Source organism: Siphateles boraxobius, unplaced genomic scaffold (genome assembly GCF_051911475.1).
Source record: "Siphateles boraxobius isolate OS27281-9 unplaced genomic scaffold, OSU_SipBor_1 19, whole genome shotgun sequence".
Taxonomy (NCBI): Eukaryota; Metazoa; Chordata; class Actinopteri; order Cypriniformes; family Leuciscidae; genus Siphateles; species Siphateles boraxobius.
In genome coordinates this window covers 26,532,673-26,556,032 of record NW_027508799.1, presented here as the reverse complement: position 1 = coordinate 26,556,032, position 23,360 = coordinate 26,532,673, and the positions used below count along the sequence as shown (strand labels likewise).

Below are 23,360 nucleotides of genomic sequence, written 5' to 3'. Positions count from 1 at the left end.
GTGCACTGCCACCATGTGGCCAAATGAACTTTCATATTTCATATGAGAACTAGAAAAATGTATAATCACTTTAAGAACCTAATATATAACCAAAATATACCTGTCTTCTGATAATAACCCTCTACTGACTAATCAACTCTCAGAACAGGCTTGAATTCCTCAAAACAAACCAAGTCAAGTGCATGTGAGACTTGAGCGATCAGCAATATTCCAGAAGAGGGCAGTGTTGACCCAATGATCAGTTAACATTGTTAAAGTTGTTAGTTTAATAGAACTTCTGCCAATATTTAGAGCAAATCACTGAGCTTTTATTAATTCACATCCAAAATATAATATTGAACAGTGTAACAGAGTTCAGTAACAAATAAACTCCTAAATGGATCTGACAGTAAAAGTTTGATTAACACATGCGTACAAAAAACAACAACAACGATGTATATGTTTGCATTAAGGATAGCAGAGTATCATCATAATTAAATTAATATACAATATATATAAAAGCAGGTTTCACCCTTTTGTTCCAGTGTATAACAGATCAGAATCTCATGCAAACCAGAAAGACTTATTGCACAAAATTATATTAAATTTTTATAATAAACGGTAATAGCATAAAATTGATTTGTTTTGCACTATAATGATATATCATCAGAGTCTGTGACTGGATAAATATTCTGTTACTATTCATAATAGTTTTTTTTGTTGTTGTTAGATTTTGGCCATTATCAGTGAGTATCTCTGCATTGAATTACACTTGGTAAGACATCTCAGTATAAAAATCTTTAAAAAGTGAACAGTAAACATGCTAAAAAGCAATAACCCTGCATTGCACCATACTTTGGCATATGGAAAAAATGCAGCAGTATGTAGCTGATGTTCATTGCATTACATTCACCCTAAATCACCTTCCGTCTGTCTTTCAGCTCTTTCAGAACCTCCTCACAGAATGACACAGCTTGATCCAGAAGACTCCTGTGGTCTGCATTAACAATGCGGGTGTTATTTGCTATTGAAATTACATATTTCATATCCACACAACATAAAAAGACTTTTTCTTCAGAATCAGACTCTCTGTATTACAAATGTTGGGTAAATAATGGGTCGGTTAAGATGATAGAGATGGGACAGTGATGGTTATGACAGAGTCTGGTAACATGAAATGATGCATTAAAACTTACTCTGCAGCAGGAGCTTCATTAGGCTTCAGCCTCTTGGTGGCGCTGTGGTCGCTCTCCCCTGTTGAAGGGATGGAACTGTGACCCTCGCTGTGCCCACTAACCTCTTCATCCAACATCTGGATGAGACAAACCAAAAAAGATTAAGTACATATTATATAACATTATAAACATAATTTGAATTTTTTTTAAAAATTAATTTCAGAAATTTTATTAGTGACCTAATAATAGCAATTCTTTTTAATAATAATATTATTATAATTATTATTATTATAATATATATATATATATATAATTATTATATTATATTCTAATAATATTATAATTTTTTAATTATATTATTTATTTATAAAATAATAAATAAATAAAAACGTTTTTAAAATATTACATATTTCGTTTGGTATTATTTACTTAACCATTTATTTTTTCTAATCTTAAAACTTTTTTTATATTTCCAGATTTGAATTAGATTATGCACGGTCTAAAAATCTGGGATTTAAAATCCAATTTTAACCAGGAAATAGATATAACGTTTTAGGATCTTAAACATTTTAAATAAAAACAAATTTAAATAATATAATATCAAATTATTACATTAAAAAAAATAATGGTTTCAGACTTTAGGATACCCTTTCTATAATCAAATTACGTAATTAAACATGAAGCAACGACCGACCATGATCCTTTTTATTCCACGTGTTTGGAGTTCTGGAGTGTTCTGACAGTCTGGTTTGGATCTGATTGGCTTTCTACACAGCTCGTCTCTCTTGTGCACCACTGTATTCTTTGACTTCAGCTGCCTGAGATGGAAAACAAGACCATCAGTCATCAACTGAACCAGGGAAGACATTAAGATCAGTCATTTAAACATGAATCAGGAGTATGAAATTACTACATCATTAGCTTCACTTTCATGTCATATCCGATGCTAATTTTGACATTTTTATACGGATGATAAACTCAGACCACTTCTCCGTTCTCCAGACTCCGGCTCTCGTTACACTGAGACATGTAGTACGTTTGTACAACTTTTACCTTGCATAAAATTTTTTTAAAAAACGACAGCGGCTTTGCGATGAAATCCAAAAAGTATCAACTACCTCTTTAAAATGGATGAATACATGACCATAGCTGTATTTGAATGTGATATTTGTATTCTTAGCAATTTCTGTTGTGACCATGTGTAATTTTGTGACACCCCAAAATAAATCAAATAATATTTATATGTACTAAAATGTCCCACATTGTGTTTCTAAAATTACAGTATAAAATAATAGATGCTCTTTATAGCTATGACTTGTTTTGTCAATAAAATACATTTAAATGATAATTTAGACACATATTGGTTATTTTTTTGGAATTTTATGGTTAAGAAGGTACCATAAAAATGTGTGAAACAAAGAAAGATAAACTAAAAAGTAGGAGATTGAGAATTTAAAAAAGTAAGAAATAAAAAACATCTTGTTCATATTACAATATCTATAGATTATAAATATTATAACTAATAATAATAATAATAAAGATGCATTTTCACTATGTCTCTAACTTTCTTTTATGAATAATATCAAACAGAAGGATAAAGATAATTTAAAAATGTTCTTTAAAATAAAAATAAAAAATCATACATTGATCATAGTATTACACTTGTAAACCCACTTTAAATAATTTTTTTACGAATCAATAACATACTTTAAAATACATTTTAATGATAGTTTACACCCACATATGCATTTTACGGTTAAGAAAGTGACACAAAAATGTGTAAATTGGGGAAAAAGTAACTAAATCAGAAGCAGGAGAACTCGAAATGTTAAATCAATTCCTTTTGATCCAACACAGGAGACACCGTGTCTATAGCACAGGATATTTGTTTGTGATTTTTTTTCTGGTGACATGAAAGGGAAGTGTGTGGTTTGCATGGGAGTATAGGAGACATCTATCTGACCATAAAGTCGAGCGGATCTGCCTCGATGAGAGACGCTCAGTTTTGTCATAAGGCTCCAGCCACCTTCACCTCATGTCATCGAAACCATCGATTGGCCAACTGATTGAGTCCCTTGGCCAACAACTAGTAGTGGTCCGTTTGTGTGGGTGAGGCTTAAACCATGTTCATTTCTTATAACAATATTCGTTTACTACTATTAAAACCACTCTGATGGAAGATGTATTACACTTTTCCTGACTCATTTGCACTCTGAATTAGTGATATGTTGATTTCTGTCCATACTTCTGTGCAAAGGAAATTGGAGGGAATGATGTGCTCTTAAGTTTCGGATCGTTTTAAGGGCCTCGATATGTTTGTGGTCTTCCTCCGAGTCAATAATCAGTGGCATTAAGATTACTGGTATGCAACAACTGAAAATAAGCTCAAGGATTGCATTTCCCAACCACAAGCAATAGCAATAACATAATGCCGTATCAATAATGGGAATCTGATAGCGTTTCGTGAAAGGAAACGATTACATTTGCATTACAGATAATCATGGAGGGGAACGAATACAGAATCAGAAAGGCAACTGTAAGTCACGTGACACGGATCGGTGACATGGCTTGTGTCAAATGTGAATGTAATTAAAAAAGGGGGTACTAAAGAGTAATGGATCCCACATAAAGGGGTCAAATAATTATACAATTTACTTGATCTTTTGAACTACAATAAAACTCAATTAATCATATTGTAACTTTCAAAAGTCAAAAAGAGCATTTATTGAAAATAAACCATAAAAATGACTTATTTTAATAATGACTTTCAGTTCCAGGCCTTGTGTAGCACCTACTGCTCTGCATATCCAGCAACTTAAATATCCAGTTAAGATTTTTAATGATCCCTGTTGTTTTTTTTTTAACCTTTTATCCTTAACAGTTTTCGTGACATATTTCAGGTTTGAGAACCATTTTTTATTAAACCTGATGAAGTATGGGGCAGTTAAAAGTTTATTGGATCTGTGAGGACGTCATAAATAAGAGCAGCAAAGCATTAAAAAAGAAAATGATCCGCTTGATAATACGGGTCAGAGAGAAGATGGAAAATGGTTATGAAAACAAACTATGTTTTAGTAATTGAACCTACAGGGGAGAAAATTTAGGTCAAAAAGTATTTATACTGATCAAACGTCTGTCACTTGTTCATACGGGTCAATGTATGACACTCATGTGAATTATATTTATTCAGATATGCATGACTTAAACCTCTTCTATGATAACCACACTTTTAATTTCTGAATTAAAAAAAGAATAACTTTGATATCTTTTGGGCCACAAAGTCAAAAATTTCAAGGTACAAAAATAGTCTTGATAGTGAAGAAAAAATATCTAATAAAAAATAAAATAAAATAAAACAATAAAAAAATGGACAAAAAGTATGATATGCATGTAAATAAAGTTATTACAATTTTAAAATGTTTTCATATATTTTTTAATGTTTAAGTTTCTTTGCAAAAATGAACAATTATCAGAATAATAATGCTGGTTGATGTTATAAAAAAAAAAATTACTTGATCCACAATGGTTGTACAAGTAGGACAGTGACTGGCCCATCTTTCTTTTTTCATAACCAATCACCTCTGACCTCAGCCACCACAACCTGTCCAGCTCGGGCTGTAATTGTGCTCCCCTGGGCTTGTAGGCTGGGCCACAGGCGAGGAGCTCCCCGCTCTGAAGATGGCATGAGGTGACAGTTTATCCCCCCCAATCACTCAGAGTGCTAAACTAATTAGCTTAACTTTGAGAGTTGGGACTGTCCCCCTGTGAGGAGCTCGCCCCATGCCAACTCTCGCCCTGCCCTCAGATCCTGTGAGAGTAAAGGGCACTGATGTTATGCTAACACTGAGTACAGTGTAAAAGGCTGATGATTATGAGCTGTGTCGATCCTTTAACTTCAAAACCTGGGTGGAGAGATACAGTGGACAGAGATTTGGAGATGTAACCTAGAAAGTTTAGTTTTTTTAGGGGGTGAATTTTGAGCATCCTTTTGTGGACAGACATACTCACCCAATAGCCATGCAGAGACTACGGTACCAATCATTAATGTCCCCCTGATCATCGGACATTAGGAGCAGTTTGGCCCTGGCGAAGGTCAACTAGAAGAAAGGAAACAGAGAAAACATTTAGATTTAGAGGAAGAGATTGAGAGTTTATGCATGATGACAACTGGTGATTGACACTGAAAAGAAAAATATGTTGACATTTTGATGGTGTCAATTTAAGAGGTCTACTGATGAAACATTTGTTCTTAGGCATAGGGTCAATGTATGATGCTCATATCAGTTACTTGTTCAGAAATGCATTAAAACTGCAATTGATTAATATATTAAAATGCAAAAGTTAATATATTTTTATTTAGCAGACTTTTTTTGTAAAAAATGATTTGAATGTGCTCACATTTATTTTAGGTATGGATATTGCTTTTTACTTTACTGAATCATTCAATCGAAACTTTTCTTGAAAATGGTGTAACCATATTTACTAAAGCATATGAAACCAACATGTTGTGCGCATAATTACATTGGATCACTAGAGGGCGTCCATGAACTAGCTTGTTGACATTCCCACCAGTGTTTACATTGACCACAGTCTAGAAATCTCAACGTTTGTGATCTTATGATTCATAGTACTGACTTCACAGTTCTTTCTACATATAGCTTGCAGAAGAAGAGGAGGTACAGCAACAATTAGGCATTTAAAGGCTTAATTGTCCTTAAGATGAATTTTAAGACACTGAGAGTGTCAAAACGCACAACACACAGTGAGACCATTTAATCCACCTCACAGAACATTAAAATGCATTGTCAATAACATTTAAGTAGAAAATTTGTTATCAATCTGATGCAAAATAGGTCATCAGGCACAAAAACGAGATGCAGAGGAAGCGACACGTTCTCCACTCGAGCCCAAAGATGCACAGATGTGCCAGTTGATGCTCTCAGCTGCTAATTTGGCACAATCTGCACTTCGAGGACAAGTTTTCTGAGCTCGGCCCACGTTCTCCGCCTCCCGTCAGATGGCTCATCCTTGAGTCAACAGCAATTACCATCACTCATCCGCACTGAGGAGACTTTACTGCTAGATTACACATGTCAAACAAGACAACGGGAACCATCCAACCCCAAACAAAGGCAGAGGCTTTATCCTCGGAATAATTACAATGGGGACCCATTAGAGTGGATTATAATTGGGGCCTTGAAAATATTAAATGACCTTTCACATTTACCTGAGGCCGGCGAAGTGGAAAAAAAGGCAGCAGTTACCGACAGCATATCAATAATCAGGCCTAATCTTTATTACGACTGGGAACGGAATCGTAATGATGAGCAGAGCCAGGTCTTTAATGGACACCTGGTAAAAAGTAATGACGTTCCGGTTGTATTTTAAGGAGGCGGGGGGCTGGCGCGCTTGTTTCTCATTAGGTATTAAACAGATTAAGATTTCAAATGTACCATCATCAAAAGTATTATCTAATTACCGAGTTCAGTGAGCGAGGCAAAGCGAAGCGCGATATTAGGGGTCCGCCGCATGGGGGGACGGGTGGCCTGATTTATGCACAAATAGATTCCACTTCTATTGCGATGTGGTAATTAGGGATTTGTCAGGAAATCTGACCCTCTTAGGTAGAAATTACTTTGTATAATACGAACGGCGGAGCACGGAGCCTTTTCGACGTACATAATTTCACTTGATTATTTATACATCAAAGGGAATCGGTCATGGATGCAAAATAATATTCAAGGAGGTGGAGGAAGAAAGACGGGGAGCCGTGAGAGGGAGATGGAGAGACGAAAAGGGAGGGCGACGTGAAGATGGGAAATGCGAGAGAAAGAGAAAAGGAGGGAAGAAATTATCCGTATACAAACACGCTCTCATCTAGACAAATGGATAGGGGAGAGAGAGCCAAAATTTTCATAGCACATTTTCCTCTACTACTACTACTTTCAAACTTTGCATATAGATTGCCATGGCATTTCCAGCTGTCAAATTTAATTTTGCTTTAATTCTTCACGGCCCGGCTGGGGAGGGGCCAGAGAGTGCTGACAGCCTCTTTCCCCTTCGGTCCAGGTGGGAGGCGGGTGGAACTGGGATCAATAATGTGTCCTTATGAGAAATTACACCTAATGCTATTGAGTATGCATTTGAGGCCTCTGTGGGATAACAGGCTAATGAAATGCCATTTCTAGCCATTAGATAATATGCAGCCGCGGCCGCAGAAGAGGAGAGAAGTGTGGAGCACTGACAGGGTTTCAGGAAGATGCATTCAGTGGCAGAGCGGAAGAGATGGATCTGCGATCTAATCTGATGGAGTGATGCGAGCGCCTTCCCACAGTTCTTCAGGGCGGGTGGCTCAGAAGATCCTTTTTATGTCTATTCCACGTGCAAAAAACAGAACTATGACAAGATAGCGTACAACATATTGGTCCACTGGCAGCATCACCCCCCCCCCCCCCCCCCCTTAATTCTGACAAAATATTGCTAAATGTCAAGAGGCCAAATTGCCCAAAAACCTTTTATACTATATCTTTATGTTGCATTTATGTAGTTAACGAGTAGATGTAATATAAATTTACAGTGTGTATATTAGTTAGTTTGTTAGTTCTCAGATTTATGTGATTTTATGACCAAAATAACAAAACGAAATCCTTAAGGAACATCCACTTCTGTATGTTGATGGGTTTAGGCACTTAAACTAAACCGTGTTGAATAAATGCCTTTGTGGTGTGCGATACATTTGTCTGAATGTTTCATGAGAGTGTGGAGATCGCTTAGATATAATTTGTCACGCCGCGGCAGCACAGAGACCTGGAAAGAGATCAAGCCATGTGGAGACATTAAAACTTGAAGCCTTATGAGGAACTCGAGTAATTAGTGCAAGAAGAAGAATGATAAATTGATAATTTTTGCTAACTTGCAGATCAAGTCGTTCTGAGAACAATAAGTGTGGGGAGGGACATACGGTTCAAATATATTTGATGGATCTGAAGAGTGCCTATGAGGAATTTTAATGGATAAAAGTGTGTAATAGTCCTCAGATTTTCCCCAAAGATCTGCCAATGAAAATTTAATGAATCGATTACAGAATCTGAAAATCAATTATAATTTCTACAATAATACCCAATGTTCTGTGCATTCGTTCATTTTCAGTTCACCCAAATTCCCAGTTTACATCTGGTGTGGACTCATTCAATGAAGCATGAGATGAAATATTCAATTTGTGTCCTAAAGGTAAAGTGTGTACTTTTTTTATATATGCTAAAATACTTTATCCTATCCCTTGATATGAAGAGACAACCATAAGTGAGAACAGTTGGGTGATTTCCCAGAAAACAGTCACAAGATTAATTTCACAACATTACATCAACCAATGACATGAGTTTGGGTGGGGCTGGCTGTTTGTCCAATGGTCAACCATCTTTAGTTTTGTGATTACCTTTAAGAATATCTTATCACACCAAAATATGTGAACTGAATCATGACCAAGATTCAGATCATAATTGAATTCTTCACTAATTCCAACTGAATTGTAAACAACATCTCTAATATAATAATATATAATATAAACTATTTCAACTTACACTGATAAGGCCTCCCTGGCTCTTAGTGTGGCCGAAGACTTTGTCCACTGTGCACTCCTTCAACGGGTAGAGTTGCTGACAAACAAACTTATCTCCGTGGGTAGGATGTATGGGACTGCATGGTTTGGCCTGGAGCAGGATGTCAGAGAACAGGTAAAACATCTTGGGCTTTGCCTCCGTGCCTTTAGTGGGCACTGTCTTAAGCCAGCCTTCCCGAATGTACCACCTCCCTACAATGAGAAGAGATAACAGAGAAATGGATGAAGGACTTACTTATTGTTTACCTAAAAAAGTCAATTTTAAACAGAAAATAAAAAGCATGAGGTTTACATGACTTTTAGACGGAAAAGACACGACCAATCTCCCTTTTCAGTGATTGGCAGTTGCATGATGGAAACTAAATTAGATGCTGACATTTGGATAGATAAGATGAAATTTCATTCCTGCTACTGATTCCTTAATTGCCCCAGTGAACCTTGTGATTGCCGCTCCGGCGATAGCAAGAGCGCGGAGCTCAAAATGGATGCTCTGAGCGACAGACAAGCACTCTATGATTAGAGGTGTCAAGTAGGGGTTAAACCTCTTTTTAAAAATGCCACAGGTTTAATATGAGGCAACAACCAGGATACATCCTGTGATACTCTCAGGCGACATGTGCAGATTGGATTTAATGGTTTCTTTGGCTTCTTTAAATTGGATACATGCATTTACATGGCCAAGCTCTATCTGGATTACTCAGGATAGTAATGCCTAATGTGTTCAGTCGCACATACACAATGCTAACAAGTGTACAAACACAATTACAAGACAGATAGTTCCAAAAACATCAAGTAGTTGGTGGGTAAAATGGTAAAGGACTCTGCTTCCATTTAATGTCAATCTGTTTACCTCATCCTCACATTCCCATCCCTGGTTTGGACTGACATATCCAAGGAAGACTTCATCGGCTCAGTTCAAAGAGCAGGAACTTGGAGATCCCCCTCTTCATGTTGAACGCTTTCAACTTTCCCTGTCAAAGTGCACCTCTGCCCAGCTACAAAGGACCTAGTGGTTTGCAGGGTGCTAAAGGTTGCACTACAAAGCATCAGGGGTACTCCTGATGTGACCAAGCCAAAGACCCAGAAACATAAAAGGATACCTGGATTTGAAAGTGATGGAATGGCAAGTCAGATCATTGTTAATTTTGAGAAGGCTTTGTTGGATAGGTTAACCTTTTATGTCAGTTAAAAAGAGGATTCAGGTGTTCATCTACAGTATTCAAAGTCCAGGAGCCCTTAGTCTTTAAAGATTTGTTCAGATCCGGGTTACACAATTGTATGAAGAATTTTGACTTTAAGGCCCGAAACATACTTATTGTAGGTACATGAACGCAGCACTTCTACCAACGCAAGCTCCACAATCACACATTGTCGGTTTCATTGCCGCAAGCAGGGGTAAACTGTCTTTTATGGTTATGGTTCAATCCCCGTAATTAAGAGATGTAAAATCTGAACATTGTAATTGCGAGTTGTATGTTCCGTGTGGGCCCTCTTTTCAAGTTGGAATCTCATAATTACAGTAATTCCAAAATGGTGTGAATTGCACCATTAGTTTTCTCTTTTAATTCAACAACTGTCATGGTGGAGCAACAAAAGTTACCTGAACAATAACACATCTGGATTAAAATATCTGGCACAGATATCTGAAGCTATGTTCAGACTACAAGCAAATTGGATTTCTTTTCAGGTAGACTATCCGCACTATTAATGGCAAGTGAAATAAGATTTGTGTGCCCGGACATAACCAACCTATCTGAATGGGTTGCTTTGGGCATGGCAAGGCTTTCAAAACAGATGCATGAAAAATGGAGGTCTCCATCATCTCGCTTTCCAAACAAACGTTGAGTCGTGGTGCAGCCCTCCTCCGTTGGAGAAGAAAAACTCAGTGAGGAGACCGGTTTTGACCGTTGAAACAGTGATGCAAAAGACTAATTGAAATCTGATTTGAGCAGCCAGAACGTCCAGACTAATACACAGCTGTAAAAAATCGGATTGGAATCGCATTTCAAACCACCTCCAAATGTCCGATTTCACATGTTTTTTTTGCTTTCCAGACTTTCAAAAACCCATCTAGATAAAATCTGGATATGCAAAATAAAAAACAGATTTTTGCAGGCAGTCTGAATATTAGCTGAATGCCCCTTTTCAGTAGCTAAGATTATCGCTACCAGAGTGAAGAATGTACAACTGGACAGTTGTTTACAATCCATTGGCCAAGCATTTGCATTGTGACACACGCTTAGAGTTTGTTTCTGCTATAAAAGGTTCGCACTTAATGGACCTACAAGGAAAAAAATGCAGTTGAATTCAAAGGGCATGGAATGGTCTCATCTTTCACTCTTTGACTTTCTCTGTAGGCCTGAGTTTCGGCTTGAACTTTGGAAAGCTGTGGTGGTGGCGGCAACGTCCTGCTGAGGACTCCAAGGAAAGAGACAGACTGTCTGCCGTATCAATGTCCCATTGATTCAAGCTTTGCGTCTGAGAATTACACTGCCCTTATCTCCAAGCCGGCCACTTAATATTGTTGAGGGGCTCTGAAGCCTCTCATCTGTCAAGCATCACTTTCGTTAGGGCACATCTGAGGAAACGGAGGGGTTGAGTGAGATAAGCTGGGATGGCCTGGTACGGTTCGGCCTTCTGAAGTCAGAAAAAGTGTGAATGGAAGAAAAAAATCCTTATTGGACAAGAGAAAGGACCTCGGTAGAATTCTAGAGTCCTGGAAAAACAGGATGAGAGGTTTTTTTTACACTCTTCCTACATCCGGCGCTGTGTGAAATGAGCCCAGTGCTCGTTGGGTATTCATCGCCAGCCTCCCAACCACCTTTGTACACACACACACACTCTCTCTCTCTCTCGCTCCCTTTCTCCCAGCTTCCTTTTTATCTACCGGCCCACAAGATGAGGAGAGGCGCTAATTGGTCCTGGGGGAGATTGGCAGGCCAAGGCATTCACGACAAGGCCCTCTCTGTCTTTTTCTCTCTCTCTCTCCCTTCCTTCTCCATCTCCTTCTCTTTTGTTTCACACGTGGGCATTCTCCCTTGGGATAAATAAGAAGGAAGAAAGGACCTCCACTCCACAAGTAGCACAAGAGAAGAAAGATGGAAAGAACTGATTTAAGGCATACTTCCCCTCCATTACCAATTAGCGGCAAGAACTTGTCGATAAATTCAGTTAATTCTCTCTTCGGAGACTACGATTGTGCCGGGCGAAAACAAAACCGCCCGCTATCGCCTCTATTGATTATGGGCAAACAGCTGGGTCTCTTTTAAGCAAGACTACTTTTCCAGACTCTTCCACCTGACCTCCTTCATCCCCTTAACTCTCTGGCTCTCCACGGTTCTCTGGGAGATAAAAAGAATGGAAGATCACAGACACTAACCTGGAGTCAGGATTCTGGTCTTTCGGCCCTTGAGCTGTTTCTGGACTCTGCGCAGCTGCAGGTGGTTCTCATGGCTGCGAGCGTTGTCCTGGATCCGCTGGGCGACCTCTGAGACGACCTTCACTGCCTCTGCAGAAAGAGGGCATGCAGCATGAAACAGTGGGAGGGACTGAATGGACATAGCCAAACTCCAACAGCACAACAAACTATACAACACAAAAATGTGTCTTTATGCCAAACACACACAAGACTGAAGCTTGTCACACTGCATTCATTAAAAGACATAGTTTAAAGTTTTCGGTCATGTTGGTGCGAACTTATTGGCTGTTGCATGTTGCAGCTCTCATGCTATCCGGTGCCTTCAAACCACAACTTAAAACTTCGGTCGCGTGTCTATTTGGTATTACTTCTAGTGTATGTTTACAGATGCATTATGGATGCATCCACATGTTCAAATGCATCATTTTAGTTTTATCCTAATGGCATGCATAAAATTCAATACGGATGCACCGATATGAAAATTTTGTCTGATACCGATAATCAATAATTCTTTATATTTGAAAGCCGATAACCGATGTATTGGCCGATAAATCGAAATTCAAATTTTTAGAAAATAAAATTTAAGAGCCTAATTACAAAAACTAAAGTCTCACCATTCAATCCATGTCAATTAGCACACAATTATATTAATGTTTTCATTATAATTTTATGTAGCCTATATGACAAAAATGTTGCACTTAACTGTATTTCCTTTTTGATTCCAATCATATTTCAAGTAATTTAAAACCATGGTGAACGGTGCGCAACCGAAGTGTCTCGGCTGAAGGAAATAATCCATTATTTATCGACTTTAATATATCAGGCAAATTTTCTTATTGGGCTGATAACGATAACATTAAAAATGAACATATATCGATACAGATACCGATATGGTGGCCGATATATTGTGCATCCCTATGATGAAAATGTATGATTTATTGTAAACAATAATATATGCAACAATAAACCTTTTTTGCAATACTTTATTTGAGAGTGCTAAATAATTTATTAACATAACATCTGTGGAATTTAAAATGGTTTCCCAAAATAATTATAAAGTACACATAGTTCACGAGCATGACCTATTTATGCAATTTTGAACTTATTAGGAGCAACATACAAGTAATCTAACAGCATGACACTAATAAGTGTAAACCCATAGGCGTTCATGCATTATGCAGATTCCATTATTGCATATGATAATAACAAGTTTGTTTTTGGCCTCCACACAATGTTTGATTTCACCATTAACCCCTGGAGAAAGATGAGGGTACATTAACACATCCAAATAGCACTGATTAGGCGAAGACCTTGCCATAGGATGTTAAGCTGGCCATAAAAAGCACAAGGACTACATATTTCATCTGAAACTTTTGTATTCTTGTCTGCCTGATAAACATGGCTTCTGTTTAAAACAGATTTCTGCGGTTCATTGGTTTATTGGAAGCAAGCTGTGCAACATAAGAGCATCAAAATGTGATCTAAATAATGTAGAGTGAACTCGTTTATCAGAGTTTAAAATCTTACTTTTTTAGTTTGCAACTGAAACCATTTTGCCAGTTACCATGCCTGGAATTCATTAACTAATGCAGACATCATCAACTCATTAAGAAGAAAAAAGAAACAAACAAGCAGATGGATACTAATTTTAAACCCAGCTTTGGTCTTATTGACTCTAACAATTCAGACAATGAACAGAGCGCTCGGGGCGTTTGCCTCATAGTAAAATAATCACAGCATAATTGAGTTGCTTATCTTTAGAACAATTACAAGCAAAACCAAACAAAGTGACTGTTTAGAGATGACTGGGTCCCTCTCTGTATGTCTCTCAGTCCTTCCCTTTTAAGAAAACCATCTCTGTAATTGTGTTTCAACAGAGCTACGGCTGATGCATTATTAATACTTTCTCATTCCACATTCTACGAATACTTTCTCTCTGTCTTTTCATTTTAGACATTCAGTATGTTTAAACAGAACTTGGTCCGAGGAGTTCTCGAGTGGTTACTTTTATTAATTAACCTTTGACAGGCTCCGCAAAAAAGTTCAGGATACTTGCCTGTAGGGAAATGCAGAAGATAGCGTACCAAAACGCACATGATTGATGAACGCCACAATTATAATAATTAAAACAGTGGAGCTTCACAGCGTATGTGAGCATGTATGATGAGAGAAATAAAAACAGGAAATCATAAAAAAAATCAACATGCAAAAAGAAAACAACAAAGCCTCTTGTGAGTTTCACAGCTAGTTTGCTTAATCAGATACAATATAATATGTCTGGGGTTGTTTTTAAATAATTCCCTTTACAATATGCCTAGGCTGATTGAGAAAACTTTTTTCTATTGCTCTCTCTCTCGCTCAGCCCCCCCCACCCCCCCCCCCAAAAAAGAGCTAGTGAGCTTAAAAAGCAGCTCTAATGAGAAGAGGAAGAGGCAATGGAGGGGCAGATCTGTATATGTACCTTCATCTTAGAATCACGGGCTGTTTTAATTTGTAAGCAAAAGCAGCAAGCAACCAATGAGATTTTAATTGATACACATAAATAATTCCTTGTGTACACTGGATCTTAAGTCGGATTTGCTGTTTATTTGACGATAGAAATGAGTCATTATCGGGGCTTCTGTTGATGCCAGAGATTTTATTTATTTATATTTTGCATGGTTGATATCCTCTGATCTGGTCCCTATTAATTATGTCAAAATCCACATCGAGAATTTAGACTCACGTTAAGCTTTGCTGTACTTTCATCCTCTGAGAGCAAAGCCACCCGGTGACAATAACAACACGTGAGCGCTACAACAGGGGCCCAGAGTTGTTCTTTGTCACCCTAACAAAGACAAGGGAGGCTGTCTTTTCGGCTGCCAGCTTAAAAAACTTTTCTCCCTTTAAGACGCAGGTTTGTTTTGGCACCGTATGAAACGATTTCAGCATTTGCACCTTCTTCAACAGGCCATGGTATCCTCCGCAATGCTTATCTCTGCAAAGCACCTCCTCATCACAAACATGTTGAGTGATCTCTTTTTAGGTTGCTCTGTAAGTGACAAACTAGAGTGGAAAGCAAATTTGACAAGCATAACAAGTGTGACTTTGGGTGAATGTGATTCCGCAGCTTGATACAGATCCTGACAATAAACAGATAATGAAAAAGAAAAAAAATCTAGACAGGCTAAACCCATCAACATTTTTGTCACAGAGCGCTAACAGGATAAGAGAGTGTTTGTCGAATTGCGAGACGGCGGTGCCTCTTACTTGAAAGCAGCTGAAACTCCGGGTTGTCTGGACCGGTGTTCTCTGTCAAGTCCCTCAAGAAATGCTTGTACCTAAAAAAGAAACAAATAAACAAAACACGCTTATTGCAACGTTCCTATAAATATACACTTAAAGCGCGAGAGAAAACCGATCTCGGTGTGTCAGGGTAAGGAGGTCGGACAAGCGCTGTCATCGTAAGACAACATTACTCGCATTAAGACGCGTTTAGGAAAAAAGGCTTTTCTTTTTGAGAAGGAATAAAGAGCCATTCAGTCAACAAAATTACACTAATGTGCCGTATTTCTGCTTCCTCAGACAATGCGGCGGAACTGATTTTGTGCTATTTTTGCGGCACTAGAGGATAAGGAAAGGATTTGAAGGAGGGTGCAAAAATAGAGACTTTAAAAGAAAAAATATATATATATATTTTCCATCCATCCAGTTCACACAAACAAGTGCACGGGGTCAAACTTCACATTCCCCTCTGCTAAGAATTTATTTTTTTAAATTCTGATTATTGTGCTATCGTCCGCTGATGACACAAAAAGGTTATAAATGGCTGGGCAAAAATCAAGGGCCCCATTAAGGAAATGACCCCCCTATCGCAAGGTGAGGGCCAAATTGAGAGGGGAGTAAATTTGGTGGTAATTCATTTGGCAGTTTCAGGGATGGAGATAAAGATAGAGTGAGTCTTAATGCTAGAGATTACAGTTCACTTAAGTAGAACTCCAGCGACTAGAGACATCAAAGGCCTCTTTCAAATGAGAAGGCTCTCAGAAAAAGTTCGACTCTGTGGTATTGTCGCAATTGGGAATACGATTCTCTACAGTTTTCTGTACTTTGATTGCAGTGGAACTTGAAAACTTTTGGAGGGAGCGCATTAGCATTACACAGGTGTATGCAGGCAATTAATGTAGCAATCAAATATGCATTTCGGCAAATACCATGAAACTAAATATCATACACAGTCATTAACTGTAATGAGAACGACTTCTTATTTAATGCTAGAAGCTTGATCAACTGTACTCAAATAACAATACATCCAAGAAAGGAAATGGATATGAGACGATAAAAGTCAATGTGAAACTGTTCATGACCCATTTTACTTCTGTAATGTGATGTTAAAATTAAATGAAAACTAAATTCAAATTTTGGCTAATACACGGCCAATGATTATGTTCATGTTATGGACTGATATTAACATTCTATATTATATATTAAAATAAATGTATAAATAAAATCAATACAAATAAAATGCCAGAAATAATTATAATATAGTATATTATGATTATATTTATAATAATTCTAAAAGTTTAAATGAAATAAATGTAGGCATCACATCGTTATGTACAATGATTAATTGGTATAAATGTTGATAGATACAATAAAAATGTGGATGATTTTTATATATATATAAAATGCTCCCGTTTTCAACTAGTATAAAAAGTATGGTAGAACTATTATCTTCTCTCTAAGGAATTGATTGTATCATGAAAAATGGGTTATTGGATTATCTAATGGCTCATGTGGCCTAGATGATGTCATTGAAGAAGGAAAGCCAAGATTTTGATACAATATTACTTCAACCAAAAATTGTTTACAACAAGACTGATTTGACACTTTAAAAATACAGTTCGGTGCTCACAAAACATTCTCAACATTTCTGGCACCACCATTTCCACTTCACGTCCAATATTTTAGATGTTGTCAGATAAACTGGGGCATCTTTAGCTTGTCTTAAACGTCCTCTCAACTCCACCGTGGCATCTTTCTTTGGTGACTCAGCCAGCCGATCCCCGCGGGCTGAAAAGTTAAGCTGGAATATTCCCGTTCCCCGAGAGCCGTGCAAAGCGGCGGAGCAGGGGCCTTTCTAATTGGAGGAGTGCAAAGAGAAGATCGTTGCAGCCGAAGTCTCTTTTTCCCTGCGGCCATGTTGAAATTATGTAAACAGTGGTGGCAGCCGCCAAGACGCCCATGTCACCCATCACCCGCGACAACCACAGAGGGGGGTAGAGGAGCATCCTTTAAACTCCACTTCTGTCGAGAGATTTTAAGAGGGCTGAGAGTACAAGGCCAAAGAGAGAGAGAGAGAGAGAGGAGGAAACGTCTGATGTGGGGTCTTCTGACTCCTTTTCGGCCCTCCCTTCCTCTCAGGAGTTCAGAGGTGATTTGATAAACAGTTTCAGGCAAAACAGTCAGTTTGAGTACAGGATGTGTGTATTTATTCACAGCAGGACTTGTGGAACATCCTGCAAAGCTTCTGGAATTAAAAGTTGAAGCTGAAAAATCCCAGCATGTGCATGCTCATTTATTCAACTATTATATATGATAATTTCCTGTATGCAAGCATTAAATGTCCTCATTTGATTTCATTTTATATCCCTGTTCTAATGAAATGCATTAAAGATTTAAAGGCCTAATATTTGAAGGAATGACTGCTAAACTCAAAGAATGTCTGTTTTTGAATTTGTATGTAGCTTGATAAAATACAAATACTAAAGATAAAATCTATATTCTCTTAAGATAATGGGACACTGACTTTACATAATTCATTACATAGTTTAATTAACATCAATTAATGAATTAATTAATTAATATTCTGGCTGATAGCAACACACCAAAAATATTTTATTACTATAATAAATAATTATTATATTAATAATAAAAAATAATTATTACATGGCTCTGTGGAATACTTGATTCTGATTGGTGAATCGCGCCATCCAGCTGTACGTTATTCCTCGATAACAACCGGTAAAAACTGATAACACAGGCCCATCCGGGTAGCTGAAGTTGGGTTTTTCTTGTGGAAGTTTTGCATTTGGTGAGCTAATAAAATGTTACACTAAAATCAATATTTTATGTGCAGTTATTTAATTATGTCATCCGGTATCGTGGACTCTCTCTTTTTCATACAAATCCAGCAGCTGCCATCTTTAGACGATTGTTTTGTACATTGTAATGGATTATAAGATAACAAAAAGGTACAATTTTAAAACAGTTTCATCTCAAATTAAATATAATCGAATATTTCTAATATTCCCATAATCGAAAATTGCTAATATTGGTTGATAATACACCCTTATTACCTGACCAATGGGTTTCTGGTTAAAAGTAACATAAAATCTAAAAAAAAAACAACAACAAAAAAAAACTGAAAGAGATGCATGGTCCATCACTGCTAAGATGTCAGATGCTCCATTACCATCTAAAAGTACTTCTGCCAAAAGGGTGCTCCCTTAATCTATTCGTTCTGGGGGTACGACGACCTTGGATTTCATTGACAGCTGCCATTGATTTCTGTCTGTGAGTGTCTTGCTCTACGTTCTCCCTGCTCCTCGTATCAGGTCAAGACCCGAACGCAACAGTTAAAGCAGACATACAGTATGGGTGCCAGGACAGTGAAATGCTCACAGATTACAGGTTGAACCACGGCACAGTGTCGTGCATATGCACACATAACAGCACTTTTAAATCCATTCTGCATGAAACATCTCTAGATTTTATTTTAAAAAGACAAAAGCAAAACAAAAAAAAAATGCTTTTTATACATGTGCAACTCTCGCCAACACAATTCTAAGATGTTGTGGGTTGCTAAGATGTTGGTGAGTTTTTTTTTTTTTTTTTCTTGGGTTTTGGTTTGAAAAGAAATCTAGTAATAATGATAGTCAAACATTTTAAATTAAATAAATAATTAAATTAAAATTAAATAAACTCTGGAAGTTTTATCCGCAAAACTTCCGAAAAAACACAACCTTTGCTCCATATTTAGTTAGCCAACAAACAGCCTAAACGAAACCTAACTAAACAGGCTTTCTGAACATGGGGAAAACTAGAGCAGTAGCGTATTGCTCATTAGAAATGAAAGGGAAGAGGAAACCAAACAAGCCCCAATTAAGCCTCTTCTATTAAAAGCCACTTAAAAAGAGAAATAATCGCACTTCTTTTTCTTCTTGTCTCATCTTGTAGTAACAAATACATTACAGGCATTATCAGCCATGAAATGCACTTATTAGGGGAGTGGGGGGGGGGGCAAGAAATCTAATTAAAGCGGCAGAGTAACAAAAAAGGGAACGGCCTAATGAGCATTATTAAAGCACATTCCAAATAATGTAAACGGAACTTGCTCGTTTAGCTGCCCTGTCCCAGTCATTAGCGCGCAAAGCAAAGAGAAGATAACGAGACAATAACGTAATCTGAACCGTATTTATAACAGTTCAGATATTCTAATGAAGAGGCGCGCTAGAAAGCGTCGCTGGCCTAGTTACCGGCGCGGACGCCTTGCATCGCTAATTCCTTTGTAATATGCAGATGAAACAAGCGTCGCGTTCTCATTCTCTTCCTCCAGCCCCTCCGCAGCAGCAGATATGCCGGGTCAGCTCGTAGTTACGCGCAGAGAGAGGGAGGAAATATCGGTCTAATTATTTGCCTTTAAATATGTGCATTAAGGATTCATATTCCTAATTAAGAGACAACAGCCACTGTCAGGCTCCTGCACGGGTTATTGAACACGGCGGTGGATGTTGCATAATTACTGCTCTTTAATAACTGCAGACGCATGAACACATCAGCTATGAAGAACCCAAGATGTCGCCAGCTTCAGCAATTAAATCATAACACAAACGATAACAAAATGCATATGCAGAATGTATGCAGATTTTTGTTTTGTTTTTATTTAGATGGGGGCGCGAATCACATGACTTTGGTTTTGATTGCATGGAGTTAAAGGGACAGTAAAAATTCGGTCATAATTTACTCAAGCTCTTGTGAAACCTATTTTAAATATAACTAAAACTTATAACTTTAAATATATATTTTTTGTCCATCTAATTAAACTCAATGGGGTCCAGAACAATATTTGATTTGAACATTTGTGTAGACCAAAAAACTAATCTTAATTAAGTTTAGGAAAAACATGAGGGTGAACAAATAATACCAGGATTTTCATTTCTGCATGAACTCTCCCTTTAAATAGTTCATCAATCATAACAATACTGATTGTTAGTATAGTATTCTTGAAATAGCAATCTCCAAACAAGTCTACTTTAATTGTATCCAATGCAAATATAATGATTTTCATTATATTAAAAACGCTAAATGGACTCCAATCGGCTAATTGGATATTTAAACATTTCCCTCTGAACCGATATGCAGTCCTGAAAACTTAAGCATGCAAACAATAATCTTAATGAACAAAATAACAAGCCTAGATGTTTATAACACCGCAGCTAAATGTATGACAAGCACTTTAAGAAGAGTTTTACAAGTTTTTCGCCGCACTTTGACTCTTCCCAAGTGCCTGAACCTAATTAACAAAAGCCAAGACATAAAGTAGATTGTCTGATAGCCTCCAAAAATTTCAATAAGTCTTCTCTGCTTGAGAGCAGAGCATTGTGGCAGGCAATCACTACCTGAGGTCAACATATCAAGGACGACGAGATGAGGGTAATGTTATATTTAGGGGATCGATACCAGTTCTGAGAGTAAATATATTAAATAAAAAGTGCTTTTAAAAGACTGAAGAATCATGTAGTGCTCGTCCTAGTCCTTCAAGTCTCAGGCTGAATCGAAACAAGTGAGCTTTAACATTACCCATTTGAACAGATCAAAAGAAGAGTGGAGATGAGTTTGCCCGAGGTCTTGTCTTAAGACTAAACCATAGATATGGAGGATGTGACCTCTCAACTTCCATGTAAAAGCAACGTCTCAACAGCAAAGAAACCGCGATTAGAGGGACAGCACTATAAAGCTGCTTTTAAATGAGTTCAATCAACACCTTTGCAAACAAACACAAACGGCGAGAAAACCTCCTGAACTCCTCATTATGTTGTGTTTGAAGAACCGACAGAATTGAACCCAACTGCTGTGTAAGCACAGGCCCATATAACAGCCCTGACACTATCGGCTACATAATGGCTCAGCTCCATTAACACGAGTCCTCCTCCGCTTTTTGAGGCTCTCTGCATGTAAAAGAGACGCAGCCATGACCTTCTGACCCGCTCCAAGCGACGAATTCCACCACAGAATGAAGGATTAACCTCTTATATTGCACTTCGCTATGTCGATGTTGAGGACGTTCAAATCCATTATAAAGCTGTACAAGTGTGTTAAAAACACGCCCATTTTAGTAATATACGGTTTAAATCACTTAGAACTACAGCTAAACACAATCAACATCATGGTCAGGAATATTTCACATAATCTGAATACGAGCAGGGCCTCACTTTTAGTTTGTAATTGGTTACAATGTAATTTATAATGATGCATGATGGTATGATGCATTAGACAACAACTTATGAATTTTAAATAGATTTATTTCCTGAATTTGGATTGAATTTGATTTGAAGTAGCAATCCGGAGGCAGAATTGGAATGTCAATCTAAGGAAGTAGAATTTAAATCAACAGAAATTCATTTGTCATTTTTAACTAGAAAAGCAAAATTGACAATCCTTCTTTGAAAATTATGAATAAAGTAAAAATATACTTGAAGACAGACAGCTTACAGATAGGCAGATAGAACTATAGATATACAGATATAACAATATATAGAACAATAATGGATAGAACAACAGATTTAAATATAGACCAACCATGGACAGATTGACATACCGATAGACAGAACGGTGGACAGACAGAAAGACCGATAGACAGAACGATGGACAGACAGAAAGACCGATAGACAGAAAGCTAAATAGACAGACAGACAGAACGATGGACAGACAGATAGAATGCTCAATAGACAGACAGACAGAATGATGGACAGACAGACAGACAGACAGACATAACGATGGAAGGACAGGCAGACCAATAGATCAAATGCTCAATAGACAGACAGACAGATGGATAGATAGATGGACAGACAGACCAATAGATAGAATGATGGCCAAACAGCTCGATAGAAAGAACGCTTAATAGACAGACAGATCAATAAACAGAACGCTAAATAGAGACAGGCAGCGATAGATAATATGATGGACAGACAGACAGACGACCTTAACGCTGAATAGACAGACAGACAGACAGACAGACAGATGACAGAATGCTGAATAGACAGACAGACGATAGAACACAGAATAGACAGACAGACAGACAGACAGACGAAAGAACGCTGAATAGACAGACAGACGAAAGAACGCTGAATAGACAGACAGACAGATAGATAGATGATAGAACGCTGAATAGAAAGACAGACAGACAGACAGACATACAAACAAAAGAACGCTGAATAGACAGACAGACACAGATGATAGAACGCTGAATAGACAGACAGACAGACGAAAGAACGCTGAATAGACAGACAGACAGATGAAAGAACCCTGAATAGACAGACAGACAGATGATAGAACACTGAATAGACAGACAGACACAGATGATAGAACGCTGAATAGACAGACAGACACAGATGATAGAACGCTGAATAGACAGACAGACAGACGAAAGAACACTGAATAGACAGACAGACAGACAGACAGATGATAGAACACTGAATAGACAGACAGACAGACAGATGATAGAACACTGAATAGACAGACAGACGAAAGAACACTGAATAGACAGACAGACAGACAGATGATAGAACACTGAATAGACAGACAGACAGACAGATGATAGAACACTGAATAGACAGACAGACAGACAGACAGACAGACAGACAGACAGACGAAAGAACACTGAATAGACAGACAGACAGACAGACAGATGATAGAACACTGAATAGACAGACAGACAGACAGAGGATAGAACGCTGAATAGACAGACAGACAGACAGATGATAGAACACTGAATAGACAGACAGACAGACAGATGATAGAACACTGAATAGACAGACAGATAGAACACTGAATAGACAGACAGACAGACAGATGATAGAACGCTGAATAGACAGACAGACATACAGACGAAAGAACGCTGAATAGACAG

At 37.7% G+C, this 23,360-nt stretch overlaps 1 protein-coding gene across 2 annotated transcripts in view; it reads right to left on the bottom strand.

Moving 5' to 3' along the window:
• Window positions 1-286: 286 nt before the first annotated feature.
• Window positions 287-23,360, bottom strand: part of arhgef39 (Rho guanine nucleotide exchange factor (GEF) 39) — a 41,830-nt gene continuing 18,756 nt past the window's right edge. Inside the window, exons 6-12 of one of the 2 annotated variants that reach the window (XM_077234616.1) lie at window positions 15,440-15,510; window positions 12,152-12,280; window positions 8,735-8,964; window positions 5,163-5,251; window positions 1,849-1,972; window positions 1,176-1,291; window positions 287-976 (exon numbers count right to left, since the gene is read on the bottom strand). In XM_077234616.1, the coding sequence (XP_077090731.1) occupies window positions 937-976; window positions 1,176-1,291; window positions 1,849-1,972; window positions 5,163-5,251; window positions 8,735-8,964; window positions 12,152-12,280; window positions 15,440-15,510 (799 nt within the window). In that variant the 3' untranslated portion in view covers window positions 287-936. The remainder of the gene's footprint in view (window positions 977-1,175; window positions 1,292-1,848; window positions 1,973-5,162; window positions 5,252-8,734; window positions 8,965-12,151; window positions 12,281-15,439; window positions 15,511-23,360) is intronic. The other variant, XM_077234617.1, reaches the window with a different exon arrangement.